At 53.4% G+C, this 16,364-nt stretch overlaps 1 protein-coding gene across 35 annotated transcripts in view; it reads right to left on the reverse strand.

The window, feature by feature from the left end:
• EPS15L1 (epidermal growth factor receptor pathway substrate 15 like 1) overlaps positions 1-16,364 on the reverse strand; it is a 121,312-nt gene that overhangs the window by 12,617 nt on the left and 92,331 nt on the right. For 12 of the 35 annotated variants that reach the window (XM_077978154.1, XM_077978159.1, XM_077978147.1 and 9 more), the window contains one exon: positions 9,577-9,709. The exons of 12 other annotated variants lie outside the window; for them this stretch is intronic. In XM_077978154.1, the coding sequence (XP_077834280.1) occupies positions 9,577-9,709 (133 nt within the window). Of the gene's footprint in view, positions 1-3,069; positions 3,871-6,421; positions 6,470-9,576; positions 9,710-16,364 lie in introns of those variants that run through there. 11 more of the 35 variants (XM_028839731.2, XM_028839730.2, XM_077978149.1 and 8 more) reach the window with 2 other exon arrangements.

The following is a 16,364-nucleotide window of genomic DNA, read 5'->3' on the forward strand; positions in this document are numbered from 1 at the left end:
GATAGAAATTTCTTTAATTCTCCTATTTCTGCTATTTCTCAAGCTTCTTCTCGAGGTTGCGCACGTCCCTAGCACCCGGGATCGGGGCTGTGATGGGCTGGCTCTGCTGCACTAGTGTTCTTGGTCAGCAAAGTTTTTCGGGGTTCTGACTTTTCTATCTTGCTTTGCAGGAAGCCCTCCGCTTAAAAGCATCCTCAAGAGCTGGGTGCAAAAAAAAAAAAAAGAAAAAAAAAACACAAAAAACAAAAAATAAAAAAACCAATTGAACAGAAATATACAATTGCAAACCCTAAAAACGGCAAATGCTATAAAAATCTTGGAAAGGAAATTCCCTTGGTTTAAATTTTTTGCTTAGGAGGAGAATAAAAGGCTTGTGTGAGGTAGGGTCTTAATCAATCCGATTAATAAAAATATTAGAAATAAACATGTGAGAGAGAGAGAGAGAGAGTGTGTGTGTGTGTATGTGTTTGATCCTGGCTAGGTTCTATTTACACAGTGCTGCACTTGGAAAAGGCAGTTCTGTGGATGAGAGATAAATACAAAACAAAAGAAAACAAAAAAATACAAAACAAGGGTTTGTGGTCCGGGCAGCTGCCCACCTTCGCTGCTATCCTATACAACACAGAACCATCACACAACTGTCACTCATCCTACACAACAGTGAACACACACAGAAAAGCATCATTTATCCTACACGACGGGACACACACACACAACCATCACTGATCCTACACAACAGTGGACACATACACACAACCATCATTGATCCTACACAACCGGGGACACACAGCCACAAGCATCACTGATCCTACACAACGGGACACACATCCACAAGCATCACTGATCCTACACAACAGGGGACACACACACACAAGCATCATTGATCCTACACAACACGGGACACACACCCACAAGCATCATTGATCCTACACAACAGGAAATGGCCACACAACTGTCATTCATCCTGCACAATATGGACACTCACACAACACCCATTCATCCTATACAACAGAGGATGCCCACACAATTGTCATTCATCCTGCAGAACACAAGACACCCACACAACTGTCATTCACCCTACGCAACAGGTGATCCCACACATCTCTCGTTCATCCTGCACAACAGGCACACCCACACAACTGTCATTCATTCCACACAACAGGTGATCCCACAAAACCATCATTCACCCTACACAACACAGACACCTACGCAACTGTCATTCACCCTACACAACCGGTGATCCCACACAACCACAACTGTCATTCATCCTACACAACACAGAAGCCCATACAACTGCCAGGCTTCTGAGTCACACTGCATAGGAGAGCAGTGGCCCAGCTGGGGCACCACCCCAGCAGAGCTCATCCAAGGCCACTGATATGTCTTATTCCTCCCTCCCCATCCTGCCAGAAGAAAAGCTACAGGGAGAGGGGAGAAAGAGAGAAAACAGTATAGGTTCTAAAACTCATCACTGCTGGGGACTTGTCTTGAAAAAGAGTGCTTTTCCCTAACACACGTCAACGTCTTCCTCTGGCTCCCATCTAAGACGCATGAGGGGAGTTCGTTTTTTACAATATAACACACGGGACTACATAAGGGACCCGCAGGCTGGGAGTCCTGCAGGCGCCAGCCCCGCGCGCGCTCTGCCTTAGATCAAAGCTGTGTCAAGCAGCACAGCCCTGGGAGATAAGAATCTGAGGTCCCTGCGATCGCAGCGTTGAGATTTTCCACTAAAAATATTTACCAAATTTTGAGAAAATCTGCTTCATGCATTGAAGGGAACAGGATGAGGTTTGGTTCTGAACTGTTGAGAAAAGCTGAACAAATATTTACTACGAGCCACTGGTGGCCGGTGTGTTTTCCTGCCCTGTGAGGTGTGTGAGGTGGGCAGGGGGCTGTTGAACCCGATGGCTTCGGCCTCATCTTGCCATTAAAAGAAGAAGAAACGGGGGAGAAGGTGCCGTGCTTTGGGGTCCTCAAAAGGCAAATATCATTTGAAGTGAGAAATAACAATTTTCTAGAGGTTACCACAAAAGGCTCCCATGACATTTACATAAAACCTTCCAGGCAAGGGTTGCTCCAGCCCTGGAAGAAAAAAAAGGGTGTGCGTGTGCACACGTGTGTGTGTGTGTGTGTGTAGGGTGTGGTATGTGATCTGGAAATGAATTTACAAATCACAAGCCAGTCTTTGTGACAAAAATAATACAGACTGGCAGGTGTCACAATTCTGCCTTATTTGAAAAATCGCATTTGTTCTCTGGCGGGCACCTTTGACATAACCTGCGTGAATACCCCTGGGTGTCAGCCCCATCCTCTGGGGGGATTTCCAGGGAGAGATGCTATCTATGCATGAGCCAGGCACGGGGAACCCTGACGGAGCAAGGGAGCCCAGCTTTGTTCCTCCCTACGGAGACTGCCAATGTCACAGATGCCACCTCTGCAAAGGGTGGGAGGGCACCTTGCCCACATGTAACAAGATCCCTGAGCGCCGTGCAGCGAGTCTGAGAGCTGGTTAGGGGTCGTGCATGGAAGGACCCAAAAGAGCCCCTGGGAGGGAGGAAGTGAGGCGCAGAGCCCACGAGGAGCTCCCATGGTGGGGGACACTTGGGAAGGCATCAGGTCTGGGGAGGGGCTGCCACTTTTGCTCTCTTTATGGTCAGATCCCCCGTTGCCCGAGTGCATGTGCTATTTTGCAGTTAGCAGTGGCAGGCAAGGGGTGCTGACTTGGGGCTTTGAATGGGAGAAATGAAAGATGAGGGGCCATATTCACCCCGCCAGAAAAGCAGGGAGGCGGTGCCCAGAGCTGCAACCGGAGCCCCCTTCTGAGGCATCTGCCCCGGCCCTCACCTCCCTCAGGTGGAGCCTCCGCCAAGCAAGGGGTTGAGGTGTCCTGAAGGCAGGTATACCCGATGTCCCCAGGGCGACGGCTCCCATCTGTTCACACTTATACTCAGATGCTGGGGTGGGAGCCCAACCCCTCTAGGCTTGCACCCCATCCCACAGCCCCCCAGGCCCCAGCATTTGCACCCCACTGAACGCCAGATGATAATCAAGTCACACAACACTCCCTGGATCCGCCTCTGGGTACAGTGTGCCCAGGTAGGCAAATGCTTCTATTTTCAAACTCAGTGGTCTTTACAGAACAGAAAGTGCTCCAAACGGCAATCTGCCTGCAGTCAGTTCAAACATACAAGGCTGACATTCCTCCCTCTCAGAATGGGACCGTTCCTTGGCACTGACAGCGGGTCTCACCCAGCCCTAGGACAGACTTTCCAGAGGGCTCAGAGGGAAGCTCCGAAGCTTCCTTGACCACAGCAGTGCTGGGGGATGGGGGCGTGGGCAGGAAAGAGGGACTCCGCCTGGTTGGTCGTTTTAGGCTCCTTGGGACCCCCTCCCCACCCTGGCTGGCGGGCAAGTGCCAGAATTTTCCAGGCCCCTTGAGATGGTGGAACCACTTGTCCCATTGTAGAACTTCACATGTACCCACCGGATTATCTCTCTGAGATCATCGTGGGAACGGAATTAAAGTAGTTAAGTTCAAGGCTGAGGTGCTAACCGCAGGGTTCAAATGGAAATGCCATTTTTAAAGTGGATCTTGTGCAATCAACAAAAGGTTTTGGGACCCACATGGGCACATGACGGGGAGAGGTCACTGAGCCCTGGTTTCGATGTTGGCCTGGCGTTTCAGAGGCGCGGGAGAGCTGGCAGCACTTAGGACCTCAGGGCTTCCTCGGTGGCTGCATCCTGTGTGGCACTCCCCACAGGGAGGTCAAGAACCCACGGCCACCCTGGGTGGACGCCACACACAGGTACGGGAGGGGCTTGTTTTGCAAGGGGAAGAATGACTTTTGTCTTCTTTTGGTGAGACAGCTGTTCGAATCAAACAGGAGAGCCGCTGGTTAAACTGGATCTCATGTCACTTAGGTAAAAGCTGTTCGTTAGTGCAATTGTGGGGAGGGGGTGAAAAGACATCATGCTCATCACTATCACCTATGTGGCTTTGTTTAGGAGGTGAAAAGGTCATTAGCAGTAATAAAATGATCATTAAATTTGGGAGAGGTTAAAGGTGACTGGCTGGTTAGCGGTGGAAGTGCACTGGCTGGTGTCACCGGGCGCTACAGGCAGGAACCGCAACGCAGGGCTGCGCTGGCAGGAAGTGGCAAGGGTGGGGCCGGTCGCAGGATCCCACTATCGCAGCGGGGCTGAGGCCCAATCACTGACACCCACACAGCCGTTTCCTGCACTTAAAAAAAAAAATCTGTTTCTCTCTTTGCAAATCAACAACTTTTACCTAGAAACTCTTCAGCGGTGAGCTCTGACTGATCTTGATCTCCGGTCCGTTGCAGAAAATACACCATTGTTTACCTGGGGGAGGTGTGTGCCATGGCTAACTTTAACCTAACTCTAACTGACAGGTTTCGGCGGCCTGCCGGGTCTGTGCTGCATCTGCCTGAAAGAAACCAGTTTCTTCTGCCCAAAACAGACAGCTGCTGGTTATTTAATACCTTGATATACCTTTCTAGAAAAGACCTCCAGACAAGGAGAACTTAAGTGCCCACACCAAAGCTCCATGCATGCTGCAAGGGATGGCCCTTGGTGGTCCCCCAGAGTATGCTTTCTGGCTTAGATCAAGACAGAACTGAGTATGTGGCCTTGAGAGCAGATGGCCAACTGTGGGCTACTCAGGTGTATGCTGTGACCGGAACTCTCCCTTGAGGAACCTCTGCAGGTTCCCAGGTGGAGGGGTCCACCTGTGACTGTCCGGGTCAACATCTGTCTGCCTGTGCACCCACACCACATGTCGGCCACACCAAATGTCAATTTCACCACAACTGAGCTTTCAACAAAATTTAAAAAGCAGTTCCCACGGAATTTGAAAACTGCAGCCTCTAGAACACAAGAGACAGCACCAAAAGCCACACGTGACTCAGACCCAAACTCACATTTGGTCCTGTATGAGCAATGACCCACAGAGGACCCTGGAGCCCTCTTTGACGTTCAACTCCCTGCACGCTGACTTTTTTTAACGGAAAAGATTTCCACTAAACTGTGACCTCACAGGGAGAAAAGGGCCCCATTAATGACTCCCGGAATGTGTGCAGCCACCTCAGTTGCCCAGCCTGTCTCTCCTGGAAAAGGTGCCCATGGCAGAAGCTTGTGTCCCAGTCCCTGTGCCCCAGGGTGGCGATGGGGGCTACAGACCACACACGGCACATCACCATGCAAGGTGCTTCACCCACACACCCACCTGCTAGGCCTGAGTGGATCCCATGGTCGGGCAGGAAAACTGGGGCTCAGGGAGGTTAAGTGACCCACCTGGGGCCTCCCTTTCCTCCAACGTCCAGAAACCAGCCTGATCAAGCAGTCCGCTGGATTCTAGCAGGACTGGCCGCCCAGAGGACAGAAGGAAGCGGCCTCAGTTCTCCTGTCCTGGCCTCACACGTCAGCCATTTCCTGGTACAGAGGCCTAGCAGGGCTCTAGAAACCTCTGGGTGCCCTGGGACGGACAAACCCTGGATGAGAGCATGGGACATCAGACATGTTCGATTTGCCAGGCGGAGAGATGACAGAAAAGCTTGTTCCTTCACTGTGATTTTCATGAGTGTAGGTGTCACGCTGTGTGCATGATGTTTAAGACTGCTCGCTGGACAGTCTATGGGTCCTTCAGTCTTTCTGTCAGTCCGTCTGCCTCCACCAGCTCACGGCTTAACCGCCAGGCCCACAGGGGCTCCCATCTCACCTTCCTCCTCACTCAGCCATGCTGGGACCCATGCATCTTACGCAAAGCCATAGCATCTGGGAAGCCCTGGAGTGACCAGGGGCAGGTGGCCATCACTGTGTGCTGGCCGTGTGGTCTCCCTGAGCAGAAAAAGGCTGGGGTAGCAAGAAAGGCAGAAAGGTGTTTTTTTTGTTTGTTTGTTTGTTTGTTTTAAGAAAACATGAAGTCCAGCAGTTTGAAAATGTTGGACTTTATGCTTTCTTAAAAAAAAAAAAAAAATCACAGACTACATTCACTATCTCCTGTCTTAAAGCCAAGAAAACAAGAGATCTGCCTTGTGTATTCCTGGCAAACTTTCTGAGCATGACTTCACTTGACACTCATTTGCTGACTGCTCTTGCCCACAACCAGAGAGGCCTCCTGGGCTGCACGTGGGTCTGTGCTGTGTGGCCAGGAACCGGGAAGGGAATTGTGCAGAGCTGGGCTCCGATTCCCTTGACCAGAGAGCCAGGGTAGGGCGAGCAGCTTCCTTCGCAATCCCCCAAAGAGCCAAACACTTCTCCCCAACATATGACTCATCAAAAGGTCAACCAGTGGGTCATCTGTGGTGTTCGGTGTTCTGATTGTTAGAGGTTAGTACGGAATCACAGCACAAATAATGCTGCAAGCTCAAACGGCAACCACCACACGGTCTGTACCTACCACCCAGCAGCGTGTACAATGCAGAATTTTTCTGTTCAGCCATTGCTTCTGGGTAAAAGAATCAAATGAGAAATATTTAGGCCTCCACACAGATCTGCAGTTGCTCCGGACTTAAAATGCTGCGCATGCATTTGCTGTTTTAGAGAATGTTCTGAAGCTCATGGCTTGGTTCCCGTTACTCCTATCTTGGGGCAGGAGGCAGGTCACTGGGTGTAGACCTGGCCCTGCTGCCACCTTGCTGCATGACCTTAGGGAGCCCCCATGACCTCCCCCCTCCCTTTCCTCTTCCAGGAAATGGGCATGGCCTGGCCTGTCTCTCTCACGGGTCTTGCTGGGACCTAGTGCGATAAGAACTGTGCAGGCGCCTCCTAAGGGCCCGTCGAAGTTAATATATCTCTGCAGAACGCCGAGGGGCACAGCAACTGTCAACCACAGCAGAACAAAGATGCAGTGGCCTGCGCCACTAGCCAAGGAGCCCAGGACCCCCTGGGTCTCAAATTGTGCAACAGCTCCCTAAAAAGCCTCAACCCTGAAACTGGCCCAAGGAAGTCACCCAAACCCCTGGTATCAAACGTTCTACTTTTAACAAGCATTCTTTTCTGCTTTCGAAGCCCACAGCACACTAAGAGCAGAAGCCAAGGTGGGGTGGGTAGGCTTGCAGGGGAGACACAATGGGAGGTGACAACTGAGGGAAAGTTCAAAGGCAGACCCAGCGCTGGGTTTAGGTACGTGGGGAGGCGGGGGTGGCGGTTTCCATGAAACACTGAAAATGAAGCTTTGCACCTGTGAGCTGTTGAGTGGGATGGCTCCTCCTCAGGGCCCAGCAAATACGGCACTGCTCGGCAAGTGTGTGCACCCATATGAGAATACATGCACATATGTGCAAATGTGTGTACATGTGTGTAAGCACAAAGAATGCGCATGCATGTGCACATTTGCATGCATGCATGATGCAGTATCTGTGTACTGCTCACCATCTGTGTACTGCTCACCTGTATACATGTATGTGTTCACATGTGAATATGTGCATGTCTCAATGAATGCATGCACATATATAAGCATGGAGGGTGCTCACGCCCAGCTGTTATCTATGAGAGCACGTGTGTGTGCAGGCATGCACAATGCAGTATGTGAGTGCGTGCTGCTCATCTCTGTGAATGTGTGTGTGTGTTCACAAGTGAATATGCACACATGTCCGCAGATGCATATAAGCATGGAGAGTGTGCATGGAGGGGGTGCATGGGAGAGTGCGTGCGTGCATGCATACGCGTACATGCAGGCACATGCGAGAATACTCGTGATGCAGTGTGTGTGTGAAGGCATGCTCACTTGTATGCACGTGTGTTCACATGCAAACAGGTGCATGCATGCATGTGTCTGCAGGCGTGGAGGATGTGTACACAGGGTACACAAGTGCATGCAAGAGCGTACATGTGTGCATGCACATATATGCATTAAAAATACATGGCCGCACGTGGGAATGTGCACACGTGTGTGTGCCAGCTGTGTGCATGCATTGTGATTACGCATATATGTGTGTGTACATGTGTGCTTCTGCTCCCATCTTTTAGGCAAGTGAAGAGGCCCACTGCCATTCCATCAGGAGGCCAGCAAGGATCCCTGAAGAGCCACTGCCTCTGTGTAAGGTACAGGCGGCCTCTTGCAGATGGAAGGGAGTCCCTTTGTTGTTTTGTTTTTCCTCCTCTTGATGGTAAATGTCTTTGATGTGTGGCTTACAGAAATGATCTCTTTACCCATCTGTATCTGCTCAACAGTTCACAGAAAATCTGCTCTAAATCCACACAGCCCATACTTGGTCATACTTTTTCTCCTGACTCATCCACGAGAAAGCCAACCTGGGCACTCCTGAGAGAAGGCCATGGCCAGCCCAGGGGACAGGAGGAGAGAGCCGGTGTTGCAGAAATAACTTCCCCTATGTTCACCTCTACTGACAGGTGGCCCATGTGCAGGACCGAGAGTCACTCGTAACTAGTGAGCTGGGGGCACGTGGAGCCTGCTAGGTCCATTCCAGGACCTGCGATGACACCGGGGCTGCAAAGTGAGGCCAGCGGCAGATTCCGGGGGAGGGGCAAGTGCAGGCAGGAGGGTGAGCACCGCTTCCCTCGCTGGAGCTGATGGAAAGGGCTCGGGGGCACACCCTGTCCAGGGAAGACGGGTAACAGAAGGCATGATCCTGGGAGTGTGTGGGTCTCCTGTGGCTGCCCACAATTCGACAGTGTGGGGAACACTGCCTGGAGGCTAGAGAATGGGAGGCATCCCAGACCGGGGCACAGACGGAATAGGCAATGACCGGGTAGATAAATGCATCAGGGAGCTGCAGCGACTCCTTCTGCCACTTGAAGCAACAGCTTTCTGTTTGAGAGTCTGGTCAACTGGCCGCCAGCCTACCTCTATCACATGAGAGAAATTCCACGTGTGAGTTAAAGGGCTTCAGAATCTTCAGGGGATCCTTGAGGGCCAAGGTTAGGAGACATTGGTAGCACCGGCCATGGGGAAGAGGGGCAGGGCCTGTAGGAAGCCCCCTCCTCAGAGCCATGCGTCTAGATGCCTGGGCGAGCTGGGGCGGAAGGGAGCCCCGAGCCATCCTGCCTCCTCACATCAGATGCCGCCAAGGACAATTTCCCGCTCCCTCCACTCTCAGTCCTGAAGCAGCTGGGAAGGGGCTGGACCAAGAAGTGACTCCTGCTGCCCTCACCCCCCAGAGGTCCTCCTTGAGCACAGACGGGGAGAAGGATGGAAGAGAAGAGGCCGGAATGGCCACAGGGCTGCCGGCCATGACTGGCTCCTAAAGTGTAGCCGGGGTGTCGGGGTGGCACTGACATGCTCGGGCAGAGGCTGCACGAAGCGCCCCCAGTCACAAGGGTGGCTCTAAGGCCAAGGCTTTGTGCACTCCAATACAGAGCCAGACGCCCAGGGGCCCACAGGACGAGGCGAGGGCCAGCAGGCGGGAGGCACACACCACGCACACATGGCGCTTGCGTGGACCTGGGCGGCTGGGCCGGGAGGACCCTCTTGCTCCCCACACAGGGTCCTGCGGCATCTGCTGCTACTCTGGGCTGGTGAGCAGGGGGGCCCTGGTCCCCCGCCATCCTGCACCGGCAGGCGGCGGCTGCGAGAGAAGAAAGCTTACTGACCGCTGGGCGGTTTAGGCCGTGGAGGAGCGGGTTTCTTCGGAGGCAGAGCAGGAGTGTCCTGTTTACTTTTAAAGGGGTCATCTGAGAATCCTGCCCCTCCCAAGGAGGAGGTGAAAGGGCCAGAAGGTGGGGGCTGTAAGAGAGGACACGAAAGAGAGGCAAAAATAGTTGTTAAAACAAAGGTGACGGATGTCCACTGAACAGACGCTCATGCTCCAAGGGCCCTGGCGAGGCCTCCTACCCTCCGGACTGCACATCATGGCCTTGCTCGGACGTGGGGTCTCTCTCAAGCCCCGTGCTTTCCTCCACCCTCAACAGCAGGGGCCCTCTGGCCTCTGTGGGTGATAAGCAGAGAGCAGTCCCATCCCTCCACGGGCTCCCAGCACCAAGGGCATCCCCAGCCACAAGGGGCACACTGGCTCTTTCCTGACTCCAGGACTTGGCACGCAGGGTCCCTTGGGCCTCCTGCTTACATTTCAGAGGCACGTCCCACCCTCACCTCTGTGCTGGCTGTGGTGCTTGGCGCATGCCCTGCTGTGCCGCCTCCCCACTGAGCTGGCTGGTGTGGTCACTACCTTCAGTTAGTGATGGGCAGCTCCAGGTGCTGGTTCAGCTGGCACCAGACCTTCCTCCTCCATGCCTCTGGGCTGCACACGAAGCACCCGAGGTGGGAGCGCACCCTCACATGCCCAGCCCACCCCCACTGGTCAGCACGCCCACACCGCCTCCACTGGGCTCTGACCACCTCTGGCCTGGACTCTCAGCCAGCCTCCATCACACCCATCCACATCCTCCACCCCACACCTGCTGCCTCAAACCCAAATCGGACCACATCCTCCAGCTTAAAGAGTGAGACAGTCAGAGACAGTGATAACAATTGGGTAGATGAATGGATGGTGGGTGGGTAGATGAATGGAATGGTAGCTGGATGAATGGAGAGACATATATGTGGATTAATGGACAGATGAATGGCAGGTGGGTGGGTGGGCGGATGGACGGGCAGGTAGAGACAGGGAGGCAGGTGGGTGGGTGGGTGGGCGGATGGACGGGCAGGCAGGTAGAGACAGGGAGGCAGGTGGGTGGTAGACAGGGAGGCAGGTAAGTGGCAATGTCTCGCAGGTAGGTGGGTAGGCACTTCCTACGGGGAAGCTCCAAGCTCTCATTAAGGTATGCAGGGACTCTATCACTGCCCCGGCCGCCTGAATTTCAGGCTCACCTCTGAAGTCACCCCTCCCTTCACAATGCCTCCTTAGTCCCCAGAACCCACTGCACCCCCAGCCGCTGACTCAGCCTCCTGTTTCCATGCTTTGCACACTCAGGTCTCCTGCTGGGGAGCTCGGCTCCCCTCGTCCACCAGGAACCCCTCTCCTTGCTCAGAGCCTGGCTGGACCCCACTTCCGTCCCTCAGAGCTCTCCCAGGGCTCTCCCTGGGGCCACTTCCTGCCACCCATGCCCGCACTGCTTACTGAGCCACAGAGACAGGCTTCCAGGCCTCTCCCACCTAGAGGGCAAGCATAGTCCCCTTCCAGGCGCCTGCTGCCTCCAGGCCTGTGATGAGCAGATATTAAGCGCTGCCACCTGGAGGGATGCTTGTCCCTCACTTGGAGCGCCGGTGCGGCACAAGGGAGCCAGGGTCTCCATCAGCCACAGAAGGGCTGGCGCATCTCAGGCATGTGATGGAAGGGGCTGGGGTGTCCCAGGAGGGAGAAAATCACTTTCTATGGGCAGAAGATGGATGAGGAACCACTCTTACTAAAACAGAAAATAACTAAGTGTGTAATAAAATAGAAAATAACTACATTTTTACTAACAGAGGAAACACATTGTTACAAAAATGCAAAATAACTAGGAAATTATAGGACAAAGAGATAACATTGAGACAGGAAACAAAATGAACGGGCAGAAATAGGGGTAAAAATGGTCATGTGTGTAGCGCGGTGGCTCAAGCCTGTAATCCCAGCACTTTGGGAGGCCGAGACGGGCGGATCACGAGGTCAGGAGATCGAGACCATCCTGGCGAACACGGTGAAACCCCGTCTCTACTAAAAAATACAAAAAATTAGCCGGGCGCGGTGGCGGGCGCCTGTTGTCCCAGCTACTCGGGAGGCTGAGGCAGGAGAATGGCATGAACCCGGGAGGCGGAGCTTGCAGTGAGCTGAGATCTGGCCACTGCACTCCAGCCTGGGCGACAGAGCGAGACTCCGTCTCAAAAAAAAAAAAAAAAAAAAAAAAATGGTCATGTGTTCCTGGCTGGGCGCAGTGGTTCACGCCTGTAATCCCAGGACTTTGGGAGGCCGAGGCGGGTGGATCACAAGGTCAGGAGATTGAGACCAGCCTGGCTAACACGGTGAAACCCCATTTCCACTAAAACTACAAAAAATTAGCTGGGCGAGGTGGCGGGCGCCTGTAGTCCCAGCAACTCGAGAGGCTGAGGCAGGAGAATGGGGCGAACCTGGGAGGCGGAGCTTGCAGTGAGCCGAGATCCCGCCACGGCACTCCAGCCTGGGCGACAGAGCGAGACTCCATCTCAAAAAAAAAAAAAAAATCATGTGTTCCTCCAAGAGCATAGAAAAGAAAGATCAGAGTGGGGCAGAGATGGAGGGAGGGGCCCGGGGTCTTTAACTTTCTCCCCAGCAGGGCAGGCCTAGAGACAGAGAACAGGTCAAGAGCACAAAGGCACACTCCCAGGATTTCCCTCGAGAATCCGGATGCAACAGATCGCAGATATGGGGGAAAAGGTCTAACACCACCTCCAGCAGACGGTCCTAGAGGTATGGCCGCCTCTGCCTCCAATGTCTAGTCACACCGACACAGCCGACTAAGGGTCCAGTGTCTAGTTATGCTGACACAGCCATCCAGGCCTTCAGCGTCTAGTCACACCAACGCAGCCGTCTAAGGCTCCAGTGTCTAGTCACACAGACGTGGCCATCTAAGGCTACAGCATCTGGTCACACCAAGGCAGCTGTCCAAGGCTCCAGCATCTGGTCACACAGATGTGCCCATCGAAGGCTCCAGCATCTAGTCACACAGACACGGCCATCTAAGGCTCCAGCATCTAGTCACACCAATGCAGCCGTCTAAGTTTCCAGCATCTAGTCACACCAATGCAGGCGTCTAAGGCTCCAGCATCTAGTCACACCAGTGTGGCTGTCTAAGGCTCTAGCGTCTAGTAACACCAATGCAGCCCTCTAAGGCTCCAGCATCTAGTCACACCAGTGCAGCCATCTAAGGCTCCAGCGTCTAGTCACACAGATGTGGCCGTCTAAGGCTCCAGCGTCTAGTCACACAGATGTGGCCGTCTAAGGCTCCAGGGTCTAGTCACACAGATGTGGCCGTCTAAGGCTCCAGTGTCTAGTCACACAGATGTGGCCATCTAAGGCTGTAGTGCCTAGTCACACCAATGCAGCCATCTAAGGCTCCAGCACCTCGTCACACAGACACAGCCATCTAAGGCTCCAGCATCTAGTCACACCAATGCAGCCGTCTAAGTCTCCAGCATCTAGTCACACCAATGCAGGCGTCTAAGGCTCCAGCATCTAGTCACACCAGTGTGGCTGTCTAAGGCTCTAGCGTCTAGTAACACCAATGCAGCCCTCTAAGGCTCCAGCATCTAGTCACACCAGTGCAGCCATCTAAGGCTCCAGTGTCTAGTCACACAGATGTGGCCGTCTAAGGCTCCAGTGTCTAGTCACACAGATGTGGCCGTCTAAGGCTCCAGTGTCTAGTCACACAGATGTGGCCATCTAAGGCTGTAGTGCCTAGTCACACCAATGCAGCCGTCTAAGTCTCCAGCATCTAGTCACACCAATGCAGGCGTCTAAGGCTCCAGCATCTAGTCACACCAGTGTGGCTGCCTAAGGCTCTAGCGTCTAGTAACACAGATAAGGCCATCTAAGGCTCCAGCATCTAGTCACACCAAAGTGGCCATCTAAGGCTCCAGTGTCTAGTCACACCAATGCAGTCATCTAAGGCTCCAGCATCTAGCCACACAGACGTGGCCACCTAAGGCTCTGGCATCTAAAACATAGACGTGGTCATTTAAGGCTCTAGCGTGTAGTCACACAGACACGGCTGTCTAAGACTCTAGTGTCTAGTCACGTAGATGCAGCCATCTAGGCTTCCAGCATCTAGTCACACCAATGCAGCCGTCTAAGGCTCTAGCATACAGTCACACAGACATGGCCGTCTAAGGCTCTAGCATCTAGTCACACAGACACGGCCATCTAAGTCTCCAGTGCCTAGTCATGCAAAGGCAGCCATCTAGGCCTCTAGCATCTAGTCACACCAACACAGCCATCTAAGGCTCTAACATCTATTCATACAGACGGGGCCATGTAAGGCTCTAGCCACATCGATGTGACCATCTGAGGCTCTAGCATCCAGTCACACCAACGTGACCGTCTGAGGCTTTAGTGTCCAGTCACATCAATGTGGTGGTCTAAGGCTCTAGCAACTAGTCACACTGATGTGGTTGTCTAAGGCTGTAGTGTCCAGTCATACCAACGTGGCCATCTAAGGCTCTAGTGTCTAGTCACACCAACATGGCCGTCTAAGGCTCCAGGGTCTAGTCACACAGATGCAGCCATCTAAGGCTCTAGCATCCTGCCACACTGACGCGGCTATCTGAGGCTCTAGCTTCCAGTCACACCAATGCAGCCATCTGAGGCTCAGGTATCTACTCACACAGATGCAACTCTCTAGGTCTCTAGCATTTAGTTGCACAGACATGGCATTTAGGCCTCTGGAGTCTAGTCAGAGACATGGCCACCTGTGTCTCTGGCAGCTAGTTATAGAGATGCAGTCATCTAGGCCTCTAGCATCTAGTTACAGAGATGCATCCTTCTGGGCCGCTCGCGTCCTGTCACAGACATGGCTGCCTTGGACCTTGTGTAGTCCTAGAGTCGAGGCTGCTGAGCCCAGTCAGAGCCACATCAGAGACAGAACAGGGAGGTGACCCCTCTAAGAGGCAGCCTACCCATTCCAGGTCCCCCTGACGAGGGCAGAGGCAGATGCCCTCAGGGAGGGGAAGGGGCCCCAAAGGCTCCTGCACAGATGACCCTGCCAGATCCCTTCCCTGGGCTTCACGCCGCCCTCTGGAGCCGCCCAGGCAGGAGACACTCGCTCTGTGCTGATCTTCTCACCTAATAGGCCCAGTTACCTGGCAGGGGGTCCCACAGTCAGCACCTCTGCCTTACACACAAGGAAACTGAGGCACACAAAGGAGGCGCAGCCTGCCCAAATCACACAGCAGGTCCAGGTCTGCAGCAGATCTGGGACTGCCACATCGTCTGCCTCTCAGGCTGGGGCCTCCAGACGCTGCCCTCAGCTGCCAAGGGCCACCCCAGTTGTAGGTCCAGGGCCTCATCCTGGGCAGAATGTTCTGCCCAGGCTGGAACCTCAACCCTGCCACCTACTCAATGCCCTGTGCCTCGGTTTCTTCATCTGTAAAATGGCAAGAGTGACAGAGCTCGGAGGGCTCCAGCAAGAAGGGAATGAGGTGACATGTGACAGGCATCCGTCCACCCACTGGCACTAGGTAAAGTTGGCACATGGACTACACGATAATGATCACACCAAGTACGAAGCCGCGACTGGAATCTGGGAATGCCCCACCTACTGCCCCAGCTGTCCCCAGGCCTGTCTGAGACACGAGGGGCAGGGTTGGCTTGCGGCTTAGCTTTAAAATGGGCCATTTAGGATCGGCTGTTTGGGTAAGAATCGGGGAAAGAACACTGGCCCGTCTGTGGGTGCTTCTGCCATTCACAGAACACATCCCTGGGCCTAGGGCCCATGCAAGTCCCCCGCAGCCTGGGATGGGCAGGCGAGCAAGTCTAGATGGGAAGTGGTGTGACCGGCCGGGCCTTGTCCTCCCTAGACGTGTGCTGGCTTCTGGGCCACATCTCCAAACTCGGAGTGGAGCCTCGGTCCCAGTGGCTGCAGTGAGCCTTTCCACCCTCTGCGTTATGTAGTAAGACCCGGGCAAGTAAAACCACACTCAGCCTGGACATCCAAAGTTGTAAGACCTGGTGACACACTCAAATCAGAGCCGCCTGACCCTCGAGGCTGACTGGGGACACCTCGGGCCAAGCCGGCTTGGCGCCTCCCATGTGTGTTTAAACCCACGAGGCCAATCGGCAACTTGCGAGGCGACAGGCTTCCAATAAACGCCTGGCACTGCCTCCGCAGTGAATCAGATCACTCCTAGCGCCAGAACGCCCGCGTCATTTCCGAATCCCAATTTTCATGACTTCAAGTTTCCCAAGAAGCCTCCTTGGGGACTCAACTCTTTCCTACTCAGGCAGCGGCTTCAAGGAAAGTTGCTATTTTTAGAAAGGTTTCAGTAAAGCTGTCAGGGGCTCTCTGGGCTCGGCAAGAGTGAAGTGTGCTTAAAATAAAAGGAAGACAGAAAAAGCTACTATGAAAACCAGCTCTAAGAGAAACACACGTTTGAGTTCACCAGTTGAAGAACTGCTTCAAAACAAAAGACTGAATTTTTAAACAGCAGCCCTAAACATCAACGCACAGCTTTAAACGATTGAGAAGTTGCTAACCCAATATTTCACAGATGGCTTTTTTTTTTTTTTCAGGGCAGGGGAGGGTGAAATAAGTTGGACTCTTGTTTTTATTCTCAAATGCTCCCTGGAAACATACTTTGGGGAGTCTGTTTTTAAAGCGAGCTGATGTCACGTAGGTTTGACACTGTCTAGAAAAATCTCTTCAGGTGAGGGTGGGGCCTCAACTAAGAGTGCAGGCCCCAAGAGCCTCCCAAAGGAAACTTCTAGAATTAG

Source organism: Macaca mulatta, chromosome 19 (genome assembly GCF_049350105.2).
Source record: "Macaca mulatta isolate MMU2019108-1 chromosome 19, T2T-MMU8v2.0, whole genome shotgun sequence".
In the NCBI taxonomy this organism is placed as follows: Eukaryota; Metazoa; Chordata; class Mammalia; order Primates; family Cercopithecidae; genus Macaca; species Macaca mulatta.